This window comes from Palaemon carinicauda, chromosome 2, assembly GCF_036898095.1.
Source record: "Palaemon carinicauda isolate YSFRI2023 chromosome 2, ASM3689809v2, whole genome shotgun sequence".
Lineage (NCBI taxonomy): Eukaryota > Metazoa > Arthropoda > Malacostraca > Decapoda > Palaemonidae > Palaemon > Palaemon carinicauda.
Window position 1 is genome coordinate 96,267,788 of NC_090726.1, and position 19,848 is coordinate 96,287,635.

The 19,848-nt window shown below is 35.3% G+C and overlaps 1 protein-coding gene across 2 annotated transcripts in view; it reads left to right on the forward strand.

The window, feature by feature from the left end:
* The window catches only part of LOC137626005 (acyl-CoA-binding domain-containing protein 5-like), a 366,138-nt gene extending 346,536 nt beyond the window's left edge, over positions 1–19,602 (forward strand). For both annotated transcript variants that reach the window (XM_068357096.1, XM_068357101.1), the window contains exon 7: positions 13,301–19,602. In XM_068357096.1, coding sequence (XP_068213197.1) covers positions 13,301–13,462 — 162 coding nt within the window. In that variant the 3' untranslated portion in view covers positions 13,463–19,602. The remainder of the gene's footprint in view (positions 1–13,300) is intronic.
* The last annotated feature ends 246 nt before the right edge of the window (positions 19,603–19,848 follow it).

Sequence of the window (19,848 nt, forward strand, 5' to 3'; positions counted from 1 at the left end):
CGGAGATGACAGAGTAGTCTCCCATTTTCGGGGCATCCCATTAAACCTCAAAGGGGATATAACAATCACAATTTCTCTCATCTTATTTTTGGATAAACTATCCCAATGCTGTTTCCAACTGTTATAAATAGAATTCTTAATTGCTGGTAAAAAAATCATTACAGAGAATGGTATACAGTACCTTCTTGGTAGCAACTCAGCTGCAGCACTCATTGCTAGCGAATCTACCTCTTCATTTCTAGACACACCTACGTGTGCCGGAACCCACCAGAATGGAACTGTTATACCTTTTAGGCCAATAATTAAAAGCCAATCTAAAATCTTTAAAACTAAAGGGTTAATAGAATTAAAACCTTCTAAAGCTTGAAGGACACTTCTTGAATCACTATAAATGGTAGATTGCCCTCCCCTTTTAAAGCTATTTTCTCAATAGCAGTTAGTATGCCATATAATTCAGCAGTAAATATAGAAGATATTGGAGGAAGTGCATCTCAACAGTTAAAAGAATTACTATATACTCCAAAGCCAATGCCAGCATCAGATAAAAGTTGATTCCCTATGTTCTTCAACATGTTCCATAGAAAGAGACCTAGCTTCGATTTCAGTCATGTTTTTTTAAACACCAATAAAATATTTACAAAAAGTTATCTCTGGTAATTTCCATGGTGGGGTTGATGATATCGTAAATGGAAGCACCTTACTTCTAATTTTATCAAGACTGTTTAATAATTGTTTTACCCAAAAGCCATAAGGTTGAGGAGATTTTGGGTGTAACTCAAAGTATGTTGAATGCCTTACAAGGCTTGCAGTCTGAAAGGCTAAAGAGTTAGGGAGTCTTTGTAACCTAAACCAATACCGAATAATGGAAGACATTTGGTAATGGTCTAGAGGTAGCTCTCGAGCATCAACAAGCAGACTTCTGATAGGTGATGTTCTAAACACTCCTGTGTACAATCTAATACCAGCATAATGTATTGATTCTAATATCTTTAATGCGCTTGGGGTGGCTGAGGAGTATATTTCACACCCATAACTAATTTTGGAAAAAATTAAGGCCTCGTATAATTTTAAAATAGTTTTACGGTCTGCCAACATTGATGTATGGGACAATACTTTTAAAAGATTCAGAACCTCAAAACATCTAGCTTTTATTTTTGTCCGAGTGTGGTAGAGTGTGGACGTTTTGTGCTGAGCTCTGTTATACACAACCTGAGTCGTGTTTTAGCTTTCTGTTTCTCGCTTACAATATCATTGAAAACATATTAGTTAGTCTTATGGAGAAACCTAAGTGATAAGAAACAGTACACTATGTCTGCTCCTAACTATGTCTGCCTCATATGTAATAACATGGAGGGAGAACGGAAAAAATGGAAAGTATGTGAATGTAACAGACTCTACCACAAGAAATGTGTGCATATAGTGACAGGCATCACTGATAATGAACGGAATAACCTAGACTGGTTATGCCCACACTGCGTATGTGAAGCCAGACAAGATAATTTAGTAATATCAAAATTAAAGGAAGATGTGAACGTGAGAGATATGGCCCTGAATGAACAAGATGCGAAAATAGATGACTTGGAAAACAAACTTGCGGACCTTAGCGCAGACGCAGTAAATTCCACCCAGACTACCGACCTCACTGAGAAAGTCGACATTCTTGCCATGAATATGGAATCAATAAGCAACACTTCAAACACTGATAGACCCAAAACCGGAGAAACCGACATTTGCCGACAAAGTTAAGGAAAAAAATCTGTTCATTAAATCAACTAATACGACAACTAGTTACTGAAAGAAAACGTGAAGTTGAACAAGCACTTAAAGACATTCTTATACTTAACACAAGGTCAACTACGAATGGAAATGTTGTTGTAAACTTTGCAAACAATATGATCACAGAAGAAGTGGCAAACAAAATTCATATATTGGTGGCTGACACTGAAACGAGAAAAATCGGAAAACTAAAAACCAAAAATAATGATATGCAATGTGTATACAATGATGAAGATGATGTAGTAAATGCTTTGACTCGAAGAAATCGCTGCCTGGCCCAAATCCAAAATATAGAAGAGAAGATAAGTGTAGTCCTGAAGAAAAATACCTTGGGGGGGAGGGGGGGGAACCACCCACTATGTGCTGAAATGTGATCCTGAAGTTCGGAGGGCTATTCATGATAATGGGGACAAAGTTTCGTTACGATGGGGTATCTATAACATATATGATAGGTACCACGTGATCACCTGCTACCACTGTCAGAGGTATGGACATCTTGAAAAAGATTGCAAGTCTAAGAATGATGATAAAGTCTGTGGGAAATGTTCAGGGAGACATTCCAACAGGGAGTGTGATTCGCAAGTGTCAAAGTGTATAAACTGCATAAAGTTAAACAAACCAAGTGACCACATAGTAAATTCTAGACTCTGCAAAGCTTATGACTTGGAATTGAAAAGACTAGCGGAAAATACTGATCATGGTTACTCAGGATGTCATAAACTGTGGCTATGTAAATATACAATCTGTAGATAATAAGACTATTCAAATTCGAGAATTGATAAGCGAGAAATATTTGGATATGCTAGCATTATCTGAAACATGGTTAAATAACTTGAACAAGTCAAAGATCACTGATATGACGCCCCCCACACATGCCTTCTTTCACATACCGAGAGAAGGTATCATCATAGTTTGTCCCTAATCGAAATTGGGAAACATGAAGGATTCGTAGTTTCCTTGTGTTACCCAAATTGCTAGATTTTTTAACATCAGTAAAGTGGTCCTTTTTAGTTTGAAGGTCGTCAAAAGAATTTTCATTAATTACAGTAGCAGAGGTCGCCAAGCGTGCCGGGGAAGAGTCAGCGTATCCAGGGGATGGGGGTTCGTTATTTGAAAAGTCCATAAAGCAGGGGTCGAGAGAGTGATTCATTAGGTGAGGTTTACCTGCTTGAGAATATGGAGGCATCATACGTCAGATAGGAAATTTGCATTCTCCACTATCGGCACAATGAGAGTATACATCCCAGATGGTCCACTCCATACCCTACCCGAAGGATAGCATCAAAACAGATCTAGAGGCACAGGTGTAAGCTTAACCCGCCTGTTAGGACAGAGACCAAGAAAATATGGAATCATCCTCCCCATATCTGTAATGATGGCCTTCCAGCTAAAAGCCAAGAGTCCTACCCCAAGCATTGGATTCCCCTGGATTCCGAAGACCCTACACTTGAGAATAGTTCCGCCAAAAAAGTCCAAACCATCTTCGGGATGGCTGAGATCATCCAATACTCTCTCATATAGCTGTGAATGCAAATACCTCCCAACCGTGACACCACCTCCAATTCATCTAAGCAAGCAGCAATAACGGATGTATAAACATCCTCGCCAGTGGCTATAATGGATGTAGAAACATCCAAGCCAAAAGAAAGAAAAAAAAATGAATAAATATATATATGTACATAATATATACATATATATAATAAGAGAAATTTTTCTCACAACTAGCAATTGACAAAATTATTCAGTCGCCTGATATGAATGGGTTTAAGTTCTCGACAAGCAAAACTACTGTTGTCCATTTCTGTTGTATTCTGTGAGTACATCCAGACCCTGATATGTACAGCAAAGGTCAATGGATTCCATGTGCAAGGGAAGCAAAATTTTTAGGCTTGATATTTGATTGTAGGCTTACTTGGGTTCCACACTTAAAATCATCTTGATGCTTTGAGGCTTTTAAAAGTTTTGTCCTACATCCAGGGGACAGACCGCAAAATTATTTTAAAGTTATACAAGGCTCTAATTTTTTCCAAAATTATTTATGGGTGTTAGAGGTACTCCTCAGCCACCCCAAGTCAACTAAAAATTTTAGATTCTATAAACCATACTGGTATTAGATTGGCAACAGGAGCATTTTTATCTTTGCTTATTCCAAGCTTCCTTGTTGATGCTGGAGAATTACCGTTAGATCTTTACCCAAAGTTTCCCTCTTAATGAGAGAATGCCTAGATGAAGTCATTGAGCTTCAGCGCGGCATTTCATTCCCATGCTGAAACTTGGTGACAGGCAAGAGGGCTCTCGAACTTGGGGAAATTGCTCCCCAAGTTCGAATCTAAATTTCTCTCCCTTTCCTCTATTTCTTCTGCTCAATATTACTTTGACCTGCTCCTAATTTTATCAACCTTCTTTTGTCTTGCTGTCCTAACTCTGAGTATTATTTCTCTTAAAAGTTATATATATGTAGATGTATGTATATATATATATATATATATATATATATATATATATATATATATATATATATATATATATATATATATATATATATATATATATATATATATATATATATATATATATGTATATATATATATATATATATATATATATATATTATTTGTTCATACATTTATTTATTTATTTGTTTTTATTTTATTTAAATGGCGTGGATATTTCCACATTCCTTATTACTGCCTGCTTAGATGAATAGGAGAAGGGATCACGGTTGGGAAGTATTCGCATTCAAAGCTATATATGAGAGCATTGGATGATCTCAGCCATCCCAAAGATGGTTTGGACCTTTTTGGCGGAACTACTCTCAAGGGTTGGGTCATCGGAATCCAGAGGGATCGAATCCTTGAGGTGGGACTCTTGGCTTTTGGCCGGAAGCCCATCATTACAGATTTGGGGAGGATGATTCCATATATCCTTGGTCTCAGTCCTAACAGGCGGGCTTAGCTTACACCTATCCCTCTATATCTGTTTTGATGCTATCCTTCCGGTAGGGTATGGAGTGGACCATCTGGGAAGTATACTCTCATTGTGCCGATAGTGGAGAATGCAAATTTCCTTTCCAACATATGATACTTTCTTAAAATTCTCAACCAGGTAAACCAACAAAACAACCAAGAAAAAACAAAAGAAAATCCCACCCTTAACTATGGACCCTTCAAATACTGACTCCCCATCCCTCTGGATTTGCTGACCTCCCCCCCCCCCCCCCCCGTCACTGTTGATGACCCCTGATGATGTGAATAGGGAAAGTTCTGTTTATGACCTCGGAACGGGAAAGGTCCATTCTACTGATATTTCAAAATTGAGTAATTTGGGTAATACGAGGAAACTTCGAATCCTTCATGTTACCCAAATTTCAATAGACAGATTATGATGATCTATATAAAGCATTGAATGCTATGGATGCATAAAAGAAATAAGGATGAAACTTGAAGATGAGAAATAGGATTCATGGATATCTTATAGTAGTTATGACGAAGCATTTAGTGCAATAAGTAACTTGAATAATATTAAAATTAATAACTTGAATATCGCGGCTGCTCTCTGCGATAAGGTACCAAAGGACTTGGATGTGTATAGGTCTGCCGATTGGTTGGAAGAAGACATAGATTTAGTTATGCCCTCCCAGCGAAAGCCAAAACCATCGATGTGGTTTATAACTGAATCAAAGGGGGTTACAGGGAATTATTTTAAAATATGCAAATTGATTCAGAAAAAGGTAGGAACTATTGCACCAGGCGATATATCACGTTTTGGAAAAAATAGATTCCTTATCCATGCCAAATCAAGTACACAGTCTGTAATATTTTCCATCATGAAAAGAAGTAATGATGACATTAAGTTAGATGTCAAACCCCACCTAAATTTTAGCTATGGAAGGGGGTTAGTTTTTAACAGAGATCTGTATGAATTTACAGAGGAGGAGATACTGACCATGTGTCCACTAAATGAATGGAAAGTTCACAAAGTCCCAGGTAAATCAATGACAATCCTTGCGTTCCAGGATGCTGTTTTACCATTCCATATTACTCTTGAAAACGAAATGATTAAAGTACGACCATTCAAGCAGAAGCCACTGCAGTGTTTTAATTGTTTTAAATTTGGACATCCGTCTAAGGTTTGCAAAAATGAGAAAATGTGTGGCATTTGCTCCAAATCTTACCATAGAGAATGTGCACTTGGAGAGAAGTGTTTTAATTGCAACTCAAATCACAAATCCAATGACAATAGCTGCGAGTGATATAAGTTGGAAGAAGCTGCCCTTAACAAATCTAGTTTAGAACATATAAGTATGGGACATGCCAAAAGACTAAACTATACCAAGGCATTAAAATCAAACCCACCTAGTACTGCCAATAGCTCTAGAAAAAATAAATATACCATCTGATAAAATGTTAAATGACAAGGAGAGCATATTACTCCCTGAGGCTTTACAACTGTGTATTAACACTAAGGCATTGCCCATTTCTGTACAACCCTCATCCCCCATTACAAAAACTAGTAAAAACCTCTCATAGGCCAAGTCCTTGCCTGACTTGATGGAAGTTCCACTTAAAACCAACTTCCCTGATGCACCTGTAGTGGGAAAGGTGCAAAAACCTAGAAACCCACCATCTATTAATCGTAAAAGAGAGAGACCTCCATCTCTCTCACCCCCCTCCATTAGAAACATTAAAGTTATGACATCATATAAATTTGATGTTTTGTCTGTTGATGTTTCTATTGAACCAGAAGATAAACTGAATAAATCAGAAATTCAAGTTGAGGTCCACCATCCGCCTCAACAAATAGATCAAAAGGACACAAAGAAAAACACAAACGTAAAACCCAACATATCGAGACTATCTCTGAAGAAACCTACAGGTAAGAATGTTAGATTAAAAACTGCTAATGGAAAGACCTCATCCAAGATGTCTTCCATAAATAATCCTTAGTTTTCTCCTCCATTTCGCAGTGGAATTGTCAGGGTTAAAGAGCCAAATATGAAGAACTTAAGGTCCTAATTCATGAACATTTACCCATAATTGTATGTCTACAAGAAAGTAAGCTTGATGCTAACACTCCTAGTCCTCGAGAGTATGTTAGCTATAGAACACCACATAATCAACAAGTAGAAAGCCATAGGGGAAGTCTCATGTACGTTCGTCGAGATGTTCCCCAAATACCTTTGTCTATTCATACACCCCTGCAGACAGTGGTTGTACAAATCGATATAGGGAGAAAATATACAATATGGTCTTTGTACTTGCCTCCAAATGATAATATTTTATATGATGATTTAGTAGAGGTCATTCAGCTCCCCACTATGATGTATCAATAGGGAGGGAGGATGGCCAACAGCCACACAAACCATGCTCTTATGTGGCAAGAAGGGAGGGATGGGGTAGGGTAATAGCTAGCCTAAGCCATAGGTTAGAGGTAACGGCTTGCTTAGGCCATCAGCTAGGAAAGACAAGAATGCAATAAGGCAAATGTCTAACCTAGATTAACAAGAGCATATAAACAACATACTTAAAATTAGCTAGTTAAAAAATTCATATAAAACACAGAGGTATTTGGATGTATAAGCAACCAGCTTCGAGTATGCAACACAAGCGAAGTAGAAACAGACGCATCAGTAAAAATAGGATTGGAGATGGGAAGGTTGTACTCGACTGAACTAATGATGAATAAGCAGGGGCATCCATATCCAAAAGAGTACTGAAAACTTTGAAAAACAAAGCCGAGAAACTCCCAAGCGTGCAATGAAAATGACGCTGTTAGAAGGAATGGCGAGCCAGTGACCGTGTTTACATAACACACTGGGATCGGAAATGTAACGACTCACCCACTTATCCAATTCTAGACAAGGTTAACTGTTCGGGGAAGGATGGCTGTGGTTGTTTTAAACACGTCCATGTCACATACACTATCATTTGGGATATTCGTTCTGGGGGTCGTAACCTCGTGATACCTCTACAGGTAAAATTTTCTGGTATATCACTCGCAGTAAATATCCCAAGTAGAAAGCTGCCTAAGAGGAACTTCCATCAGGATGACATAGCTCGAGCCCAAAAAGCTATTTTAAAAAGTGATCGTGCACACGTGTAACTTAATACTGCATACAGTATAATATTCATAGAGATATACCGCAACACCCAAAAATTCTGTACATTGCAAGATTTTCTCATTTGTGCAGTACTTATCCACAAAAAATATGCATACCGCAGTAAATTTTTGCTTTTGTACAGATACAACACTTGTAAACAAATTTCAGTTTATATTCTTGTATACCGATTTGGTCATATTCAGAAACACTCAACAAAAACCAAAAAGAACATCCCACCCTTAGCTATAAACCCTTCAAACACCGACTCCCCATCTCCTGGATATGCTGACTCCCCCCTCCCCTCTTCCCTTTGCCACTGTTGACGACCTCTGCTAATTTGATTAGGCAAAATTCTGTTCATGACCTCGGAACTAGAAAGGACCATTCTACTGATATTACAATATCAAGTAATTTGGGTAACACAAGGAAACTTTGAATCCTTCATGTTACCCAAATTCCTACAGAGACGAACTATGATAATCTATATAAAGCATTTGAGTGCTATGGATATATAAATGAAATATGGATGAAACTTGAAAATGAAATATGGGATTCATGGATATCTTACAGTAGATATGACAAAGCATTTAATGCAATAAGTAACATGAATAATATTAAAATTAATAACTTGAATGTCATGGCTGCTCTCTGTGATAAGGTTCCAAAGGATTTGGATGCATATAGGCCTGCTGACTGGTTGGAAAAAGACGCCGATTTAGTTGTGCCCTCCCAGAGAAAGCCAAAACCACCAATGTAGCTTGTAGCTGAGTCAAAGGGGGTTACAGGGAACTATTTCAAAATATGCAAAATAATTCAGAAGAAAGTAGGAACTATTGCACCGGGAGATATATCTCGTTTTGGGAAAAATAGTCACCTTATCCATGCCAAATCGAGCACAATCTTTAATACTGTCCAACTTAAAAATAACTAATAATGATATCAAGTTAGATGTCAAACCCCACCTAAATTTTAGCCACGGAAGGGGTGTAGTTTTTAACATAGAAATGTATGAATTTACAGAGGAGGAGATACTGGTTATGTGACCACTAAATGTATGGAAAGTACACTAAGTCCTAGGTACATCAATGATTATCATTATGTTCCAGGATGCTGATGTACCTTTCCATATCAATATTGAAAATGAAGTGATTAAAGTACGACCATTAAGGCAGAAGCCATTGCAATGTTTTAATTTTTTTAATTTGGGCAACCATCTAAAGTTTGCAAAAATGAAAAAATATATGGTATTTGCTCCAAATCTTACCATGGAGAATGTGCACTTGGAGCCGGTGTTTGAATTGTAACTCGAATCATAAATCCACAGACAAGAGTTGCGAGCTGTATATGTTGGAAGAAGCTGCCCTCAACAAGTCTAATTTAGATCATATAAGTGTGGGACATGCCAAAAGACTACTAAATAAATCAAATAACTATGCTAAGGCATTAAAATCAAACCCACCTAGTACTGCCAATACTTCTAGAAAAAGAAATATACCATCTGATAAAATGCTGAATGACAAGGTAAGCATATTAACTCCTGATGGTTTGCCACGGTGTATTAACACTAGGGCTTTGCCCATCTCTGTACAGCTTTCGTCTCCCAATACAAAAAAATAGGACAAACCTCTCTCAGCAGGCCATGTCCTTGCCTGATTTGATGGAGGTTCCACTTTAAACCACCTTACCAGATGCACCTGTAGTGCGAAAGGTGCAAAAACCTAGAATCTCACCATCTATTGATCGTAAAAGAGAGAGACCTCCATCTCTATCACCCCCAACCATTGAAACATTAAAGTTAGGACATCAAATAAATTTGATGTTTTGTCTGTTAATGTTTCTATTGAACTGGAAGATAACTTGAATAAATCAGAAATTCAAGTTGAGGTCCACCATCCGCCTCAACAAATAGATCAAAAGGATACAATAAAAAGAAAAATTTAAAACCCAACATATCAAAACCATCTCTAAAGAAACCTACTGGTAGTAATGTTAGATTAAAACTGCTAATGGAAAGACCTCATCCAAGATGTCTTCCAGAAGTAATCCATAGTTTTCTACTCCATTTTGCAGTGGAATTGTCACGGTTTAAGGGCCAAATATGAAGAACTTAAAATCCTACTTCATGAACATTCCCCCATAATTGTGTCTACAGGAAAGTAAGCTTGATGCTAACACTCCTAGTCCTCGAGAGTATGTTAGCTATAGAACACCACATAATCAACAAGTAGGAAGCCATAGTGGAAGTCTCATGTACGTTCGTCGAGATGTTCCCCAAATACCTTTGTCTATTCATACACCCCTGCAGACAGTGGTTGTACAAATCGATATAGGGAGAAAATATACAATATGGTCTTTGTACTTACCTCCAAATGATAATATTTTATATGATGATTTAGTAGAGGTCATTCAACAACTCCCTCAAACTTTTCTCTTATTGGGAGATATGAACGGTAGACATCCTTTATGGGGTGATGTTTTGGCAAACACAATGGGCAATATTATCTCATCAGTTGTGGAGAATGAGGATGTGGGACTCCTTAATACAGTTGAGCCCAGACACTTCCATGTTCAGACAGGTACCTTGTCATGCATTGACCTTTCAATTGCAATCTCTAACTGCCTTCTTGATTTCGATCGGAGGACATTAGATGATTGGCATAGTAGTGATCATGCACCAATCCTTATAAACACTAACAAGGGTCCGCCTTTACAAAGATCGCCATGATGGAATCTAGACAAGGCAGACTGGATTAAATTTCGTGAGCTAAGTGAAATCGCGGGTAATGCAGAGCAGTTTGAGAGTATTGATGACACCATAGACCTACTGAATGGAACTCGCCATACAGCAGGAATCAATTTGATTCCCAAAACCACAGGACTATTCAAAAGATGACCAGTCCTGTGGTGGTCTTCAGAATTAACAGCCTTGCACAGAGCCACCAGAAAATCTTTTGACTAGATTATGTAGACGCCGTACTGATGAAAATTTTATAACATACAAAAAGTGTAGAGCACAGTTCCGTCGTGCCATGAAAGAAGCTAGACGCCAATCTTGGGTGGCTTTTGTTTCCTCCATTAATTGTAGAACACCAACATCTTCTCTATGGAGGAAAATGAAAAAGATTGCCGGCAAATTTACCCCAAACCAGTGTTGAAAGTGAATGGTCAGTATGTGACTGAAGCAAATGAAGTTAGCAATGCCCTGGCTGACCATTTTTCAAATGTATCACGCAAGAGTGTAACAGCTCCTGGTCACCAGTATAGGAGCATTGAAGAAAAGAAAATTTTAAATTTTGCAACAGGAAAGGAAGAATCGTATAATTCTCCTTTTACTGAAAGAGAACTTGATTCCGCACTCACTACATGTAACGATACAGCCGCTGGACCGGATGGAATTCCATATGCAATGGTTAAACAAGTACATTTTACTACAAAGTTATTTATTTTAAGCATTATTAATAGAATATGGCATGATTATAGTTACCCAAGTGTTTGGGAACTAGCCATTATTTTAGCCTTTTTAAAACCCGGTAAGGAGAAGTTTTTAGCAGCAAACTATCGACCTATTGCATTGACATCTTGTTTATGTAAAATCACGGAGAAGATGGTCAATGCAAGGTTGATGTGGTACCTTGAAAAGAAGGGTATTTTATCACCGATTCAATGTGGATTCAGAAAAAATGCACTCAACAACTGATGTTTATGTAAAATCATGGAGAAGATGGTCAATGTAAGGTTGATGTGGTACCTTGAAAAGAAGGGTATTTTATCACCGATTCAATGTGGATTCAGAAAAATGCACTCAACAAATGATGTGTTGATACGACTCGATTCCTCTATTTGTGAAGCCTTTGCTTCCAAACAGCACCATGTGACAGTCTTTTTGACCTTGAAAAGGCATATGATACCACATGGAGATAAGGTATACTTAAAACAATTCATGAATTGGTATTAAAAGGAGAACTACCACTATTTATTCAGTCATTTCTTTCACATAGAGTTTTTCAAGTGAGAGAGGGGGAAGCTCTATCAGAGAGTAAATGTCAGGAAGGAGTTCCTCAGGGGAGTGTGCTGAGTGTAACCCTGTTTGCACTAGCAATCAATGGGATATCCTCAGTCATTCCCCGGGATGTTCTCTCAACATTATTTGTGTGGATGATCTCTCAATATCATTTGCTGGATCTAGAATGGCAATGGTTGAGAGAAAAATACAACTCTCTATTGACCAAATTATCCAGTGGGCCGATATGAATGGAGTTAAGTTCTTGACAAGTAAAACTAGTATTGTCCATTTTTGTCATCCAGACCAATTATCCTTTAGTTTTAAAAATTTTAGAGTGGCTTTTGATTATTGGTATGAAAGGTATAACGTTCGATTTTGTTGGGTTCCAGCACATGTAGGTGTATCTGGAAAGGAGAAGGTAGATTCACTGGCAAAGAATGCTGCAGCTGAGTTGCTACCAAGAAGGTATCCCATTCCCAGTAATGATTTTTTACCTACAAATAAGAATTTTATTAATAATAATTAGCAACAGCATTAGGAGTGTTTACTTCAAAGTAAGGTAAGAGAAATAAGTAATGTTATATCCCCTTGGAGGTATAACGGGATGCCCCAAAAGTGGGAGACTACTCTTTGTTGTCTCCGCATTGATCACACTCGGCTGACACATGAGTTTTTGCTGGCTGGCCAACATCAACCATATTGCGACGACTGTTTGGTACCATTGACAGTGAGGCATTTTTTGATCACATGCCCCACATATAGTAGTGAAAGAAATGGATATCTGTTTGAGGCTCAAGGTGAGGATTGCAGGTTCATCCTTGCCAAGATTCTTGTACATGAAGTGTCTTACCATGCTAGTGGTCTTTTTAGCTTTATTTCAGAATCAGGTCTTCTGAAAGATATTCAACTTATAAAATGACATCTTTGCTTTTATGGTTTTAATTGATTATTCTTTTTTTCTTTTATTGAAAATAAAACTATATCGGCGTCAATGACCTTAGATGTCAGGATGCCAGAAAACCTCAAATCAATCAATCAATCAATCAGAGACACTCATAAACCGAGGTAATACTGTATCAAATTCCTCCTCCAAAAAGAAAATTGATAAAAAAATTTTTTTACACTAATGCTGTATTTACCAGCGCTTCCTCCATCCAAAGTAAATGGTGTGACACAAGTCCTGGGAAATTGTTTTTCCTTTTTTTATTTATATCTAATTTAAAAAAAAAAAAAAAAAAAACTTTTCATTAAAGAATATGCAGCGCAGGAACTACGGGAAGTTTTATTGAAATGGGTAATAAAAATAGTATTATTAAATTTTTGCAGTGCAACATCAACTTATCAAAATTGTGTTCTATTCCAGATTTGTACAAGATGTACTGTTCTGATTAATGTTCATTATTTGAATTTGATGATTTCAGGTAGGTAACAGTCGTTCAGTTACAGTTCGATCTGAAGGTTCATGGTGGCCATTCCCAGAACTATCACCTCGCACCACTTTCTTCCTCCTGGTATGGCCATTTATATTACACGGAGGCATCAAATTATTGCTACTACTCCGTTCTCGTCGACGAAGACAATAAATAGTTAAAATCCTTTTAGGATTACAGTATTTCGTATATCAGTGGTTTTAAAAAATGCAAAGCTATTAAAAATTCATTCATAAGAACTTATCATCTTCTGGAATTGTTACTTAATTTGCTTTGTAAATATTTTATTTTCAATGTTGTATATATTTTATTTAGTCACACAACACATAAATGTAATTTTATATGTTATAGAAAATATAATGACAGTTACTACATTGACTAAAGATTACGTATTTTGAAATTTTGTAAAGTTATTGTCTCAAATATAATTTTACCTTAGTCCATTTCTAATTTATATACAGTATGTAGATAGAAATATTTTAACATCTTTAAGTTTTCATAGGTTTTTCTATTTTAACTTTTTTAATATTGCAAATGGAAATTTTTTCTTAGTACTGGATAAAACAGGGTAAAACTGTTTACACTAAATTAAGCACATTTAGCTAAGTATAATTTAGTCACTTGGTAATATTGATACCTCCATTGTCTGAGTAGTCTGATTGCACAATATTAATTTTATCTATTTACCCCATTATATTCTGATATAATTCAATGGCAATCCAGTATCTTTGTTTTACTTTTTATTACACGATTATGAATGAATACACAGTTGTGCTATTGTGGATTGTTTTTCAAGGCTGCTCAGTATCATTATTGACTATTTTATAATTGCTACTCAAATTAGAGATGTAAGCAGTGTTTGTAAGAGTCATTACAGAGCATATTGTGTTGATATTTTTGTAGGTTTTTATCAGTTGCATAGTAAGTAGTTTAGCACTTTAAAACTTTTACAGCTCACAGTATTGTGCCCAATATTACTGTTTGATATATAAGTGAGAGATGGGTATTGATGTTAGACTTGTATTTTCCAAAACCCATAATAACCAGTATTATGAAGATAATATAGAATATTTTGTTAACCTGGTATCAGTTCTCTTAACATGGCATTGGGATAGAACATGCATTTATAATATAAGTGAGGAAATGTTAACCTCAAACTACAGCAGTTAGGAATGCAGAGTTTTGTATGCAAAAGACTAGCAGTCTTGTCTTCCAGCTTTTTCTAAGACTTGCTCTTGAAGAAATTCTTAGATCACATCCTAACCTGTCTCTGTGTATAGTGAATTATGCATTTTGAGATGAAAACAGAGTATATTTCACATATAAATGGACTACTTTTTGATATTGTATGTACAAATCAAGCTCATCCAAAATTGATTTCTTTAGTTTTCATACAAAAGTTAAATTATTAGTATTTTGAGGTTTCAATGTCAACTTAAATAAATTTACAGTGTGTTGTAGATAATCAGGATAAAACAGGTGTCAGATGCCCATGTTTTATTGTTGCCAGTGAGACAACTATACATAAGGATGTTGAAGATTTAGTTATTCAAAATTAATTTGTAATTGTGAGTTATAAACTTCATACTAAAGAAGACTTCCAACTCAACTCTATTTTGCCGCTAGGTTGTTGATTGAGCAATAGTAATTGGACAAAGTTGTCACATGTTGGCATTTATTGGCAAATTTGATAGACTGGTTTCATTTTCTATTGTATTTTCCTAATTATTTTGGTTATCTTTGATATTTCCCCAAGACTACTGACATGGAAATTTATAAAAAAAAAAAAAAAAAATGTGAAAGGAATGCTTAAGAAAATGTATGGTTAAAAGGGTTCAGAATGGTAACACTGCAATATAATGCTTTAAAAAAATTATTACTCTATAACATATGTGAGGAGATATTACCACTTTTTGCTTTACAAGGTTTTTGTAACTTTTTTTATGCAGTCTTGGGAACAATACCTTTAGCAACCATTTACTTTTTTAATATTGACCGTTTAAAGGTTTAAAGGCTGCCATGAATGGTAGAGGCAAGGGACAGTGATATTTCCCTATCAAGCAGGACAATGCCCTAGAAACTGACCATATATACATATGATCAGCACCCAAGCCCCCTCTCCATGCAAAATAAGACCAAGGAAGGCCAGGCAGTGGCTACTGATGACTCAGCAGATAGACCTATAGGCTCCCCCAATCCCCCCATCCTTAGCTCACAGGGATGGTGAGGTTATAGCGACCAAAGAAACTATCGATTTTGAGCAGTACTCGAACCCCAGTGTGGCGTCCAACAGTCAGGGACGTTACCACTTAGGCCACCACAACCCTGAAGTATATTAAACTGAAATTTGTAAATTTGTTTTGTTGAGTGGACTTTAGTGGTGCCCTGTGGCTTTCACGTGACCAATCTAATAAGATACTGTTGTAGGAAATTTATAACCATTGGCCTTCTTATAATGATGCTTATACCTTTGGAAATGAATTTTTAGGCATAATTTAGATAGTACCAAGCTTAGCTACATCCTTGGGACCAGTTTGCAAAATTTTAGCACTTTACCTCGCCTTGTTTTTTCAATTGAAAACATTTAAATCATCTACTGTACCATACTTAGGATTTTATTAAATATAAATTGTAAAGATGGAAAATAATTACTGTTGAACAAAGGTATACAGTATAGTGGCAAGGCATCGAAGCAAAGATCAACTTAGTAGAAGATAGAAAATAGATTAATGTGAATATCAGATGATTATGTTATATTTTATATCACTCAAATTTATTCTGTTAAGCTTTGTAGGAGTCGAGTTTGATTCAAAGGACTGGTAAATCTCCTCTCTTAAAAACAAACTGACATTTAAGGAAGTTGGAAGATAAAGATGTCATGGCATGGTGAAAATAGGGAAATTATTCATCTTTGTTTATATTTAGCTCTTGCTACAGGAAGACGTAAGAACTAATATCTAACATGGGCAAAGAGGGTGAATATGAGCATTACACTTAGTTTATGCAAAGGGCAAGTGCATATTCTCATATGACGGTTTCTTTTTTTTTTTTTTTTTTTACGACAATAAAAATTCACTGTCACAAAAAAACACAAGTACTGTATAGCATAAGCAAGGTCACAAAGGAGAAAGTATTGTTTTTATGAGATGACAATACACTGCTCAAAAAGTACAGGGTCATCAAAAGTGATCAGTGATCATTGCCTCATTTGAAATGTTAATTACAGTAAATTACGATATAGTATGGGATTTTATAAGCTGATAAAAACTATTTGAATTATTCTTTTAGTATCAAGCTCAGAATCTATATATAAACATATTATGAAACAAATATATCAGCATCAAATGATAGAAGGCCTAGAAATGTCACCCACTTCATCTTCTGAGTATTAAAATCCATTGAGGGTACCTGTGATAATTTTTTCTTTAATCTATGGGAGTAATATCCAGACGTTTCTTTCCTAATGATTTTAAAATGGTATTCATCCTCTTTTTGTTGAGCATTTATATACCCATTGTACTTGACTCAGTCTTTCAAGCCGACAGTGGCATTAAAAGAATTATGAATTTGGAAATACTTAAGAAATCCAAGTTTCCCAGTTATAAGCTATATAAAAGTAAAAGATATATCATCAAAGCTTGTCAATTTAAAGTTAAGATTTGAATTTATTACATTACTGTACTTCACTGCACACAGCATTACACTCCATGAATGTTAAGGCTCATACATTTCAAAATCTTCAACCCATGCCAACAGTATCTAGGTCTCCCTTTTTTTTTTCCTTCCAAAATTTCTGAACTGTGCACCGTGTTTATTAGCCTGTGGTTTTCTTTTCCTTCTTCTTCTTTTTTGTCCTTTCTGCCAAACTACCGATACTTTAAATAAATAATTCCGCTTGGTCATCAGCCTAAGCTGGTTGTTTGTATGGATTTCTGAATTATCATTATAATTATCTTTGGTATGATACCATTTTAGAAGTTTAATTTTAAAGATAAATCTCTTAAACTGGATGTTAGTATAGGATATAATAGTTAATCTAGACCAGATATTATAGTCCTTATTTTGACTATTACTGTTGATTGTGGGATATCGAGAATGTTCAGGTGCAATATATACAATAGAGTATTTGTTACTTATCAGAAAGCCAGACCCCTGAAACATCTGATAATCTTTGGAGTTATTGCACTTCCATTCTCTAACCATCGATAGTAATAATCATTATTTTATCTTCTTGTCTATGTTTACCCTCTAATTACCCTCATAACTTTACTCTTGCTAAAATTAACATTTTTTCTCTTACATTTTCCAACTCTTTCACTTCTCTGAGACTTATCTTCTCTATCACTAGGTAAGCATCAACAATTTCACTTATCATTTAATAATCTTTATCTTTTACAATAAACTCACATTATATTTATCGTAATTTCCTTTACTTAGCTAATTACTCCATCTATATAATTATTAGATAGAAACAAAACATTAATTGCATTTAAAACCTGATTTTGTTCTAAACCAACTACTCTACCATCAACAAATCTTAAAACAAACTTCTTTTTTTTTTCTTTTTTTTCATATCAATAAGCTTATAACCATTTCGATATCATATTATTGCTTTCTACACCATGCATCTTTAATGCCCAGGAACTTAACCCTTTATTAATTCTATTTTAGCTTTTTGTAGTTTCATGTATGCCCAACACTAGATTTTCCCTTTATTAAAAATTCTTATATAACCCATATTAATCTCCCTTTATCGTTGCTTTTGTTATATATCATACTTAATTTTAATAAAAAGGTTACCAAGCACTTTTCCAGGTATGCTAAGTATGTTAAGTCTAATCATTCTTGGTCACTGTTTTTATATTTTCCATAAATAGTACTCAAGAAAATTTATATGCCAGTATTATTCACACCCATTCCTTTTAGAACTTTCTGTCATCTGATGTAGTTTTGTCAACCTGGTCAAACACTATGCAACTCTCAGCCAGCATTCCACACCATCGCACTTATACCAGTTTTATTTTTAATCTCTTAATTGCATCCTTATATTTCGTAATTAAACTCTTTTTGTTGAAGTAACTAGTGATAGAATTTTTGAGACTACATTCCCAGAACTGGAGCTTGGTTCAGAACAAGTTTCTCTAAGAAAGAATAATATTTCTAACTAGGCTTTCTTTGTCTCCAAGTTTTGCGTATAAATAAGCTTACAGACTCACCCTCTCTTCTCCAAACAAGGGTAGGCACTTATTCAGACTTTGTCAAACACTTTTTCAATTTTGATACTTTTGAATAAGAATTATTAAGAATACTGTATTGTAGGATGTATGAATTAGGACCATATGTCTTGGGGCTAGGAAAGTCAGTCAATGCCTAGGTGCAATGGGGTGGGGGAGAAGCTGCAGCTGCATTTTAAAGTGAAAATGAAGAGGTTAGACAGAAAGATGGAAGAAAGAAAACATAAATGTAGGTATAGTAGAAAACCAAAAAGTGAGCACAACTGGGGTCCAAAGTTATGCTGCAAAGATCTTTAAAGTATAACTACTACAGTACAGTGTTTGAGAAAATAAGAAAATTGATCTCCTGATTTGTAACATTTGATTATTGACCTTTGTCAACCATAGACAGTAGTTGTGTCATGGGGAAAGAATTTAATTTTTAAACTACATTATTAAAATTGTTAATGACTGATAGATTGTCCGTTAAAGCTATCACGTACTACCATAAAAGAATTACCAATATGAAATAGACTTAGATATGTTTTGTTATAAATATGATATATATAATCAAGTACTGGTCTCTTTGAATAATTCTATGTTGTTTCTAAGATCAGGGACTCATTTAGAAATGTTTTTAAAAAATTGATAAATTCATACCTTAAAGTCTCTCATCTTTACCATCCCTTACAATTGGGTGTTGTATACTGTACTTTATTTGATTTTCTAAGTTGTAGGCTATTTTTTGTAATATATATTCATATCTATGTATCTATAAAAAAAATATTATTGTAATTATTGTACATTTTATGATATTTAGAATTATGCATCAGAACTTTATTTTATATGATAATCTGTTTGGGGCAATATATTTCATGTTTCTTGGTTGTACTTTACATGTATTACATCTTCTAGTAGTTGAATGCTTTATTACAGTGTAATATACATTCAGGAAGTTATTTTTGTATTCAATAAAAAGACAAGTTACCTTGCCTGAAATTAGGTGTCGCATTTTGTATCATGAGCAACAACCTTAAGAAATTTGACATAGAAATAAATATTATTGGTTTTTTACCAGAATTATTTGTTTAATTCATGAATTCTTAAAGTATCTTGATGATAATTTTTTTCATATCCTTAGAAAGGTTCCTTTTTGTCATTCTAAAGCTTCTATTTGATAGTTAGGCTTTGAAAGTATATATTTCAGAAAAAAACAGCAATTTGTCTGATCTGATCGGTTAGATTCCCCTGTAACATCTAACTCTTATCAGGCTAGTGGATTGCAAAGAGCAGACGCATAGAAATCTGATTTTATGACTTAGATTT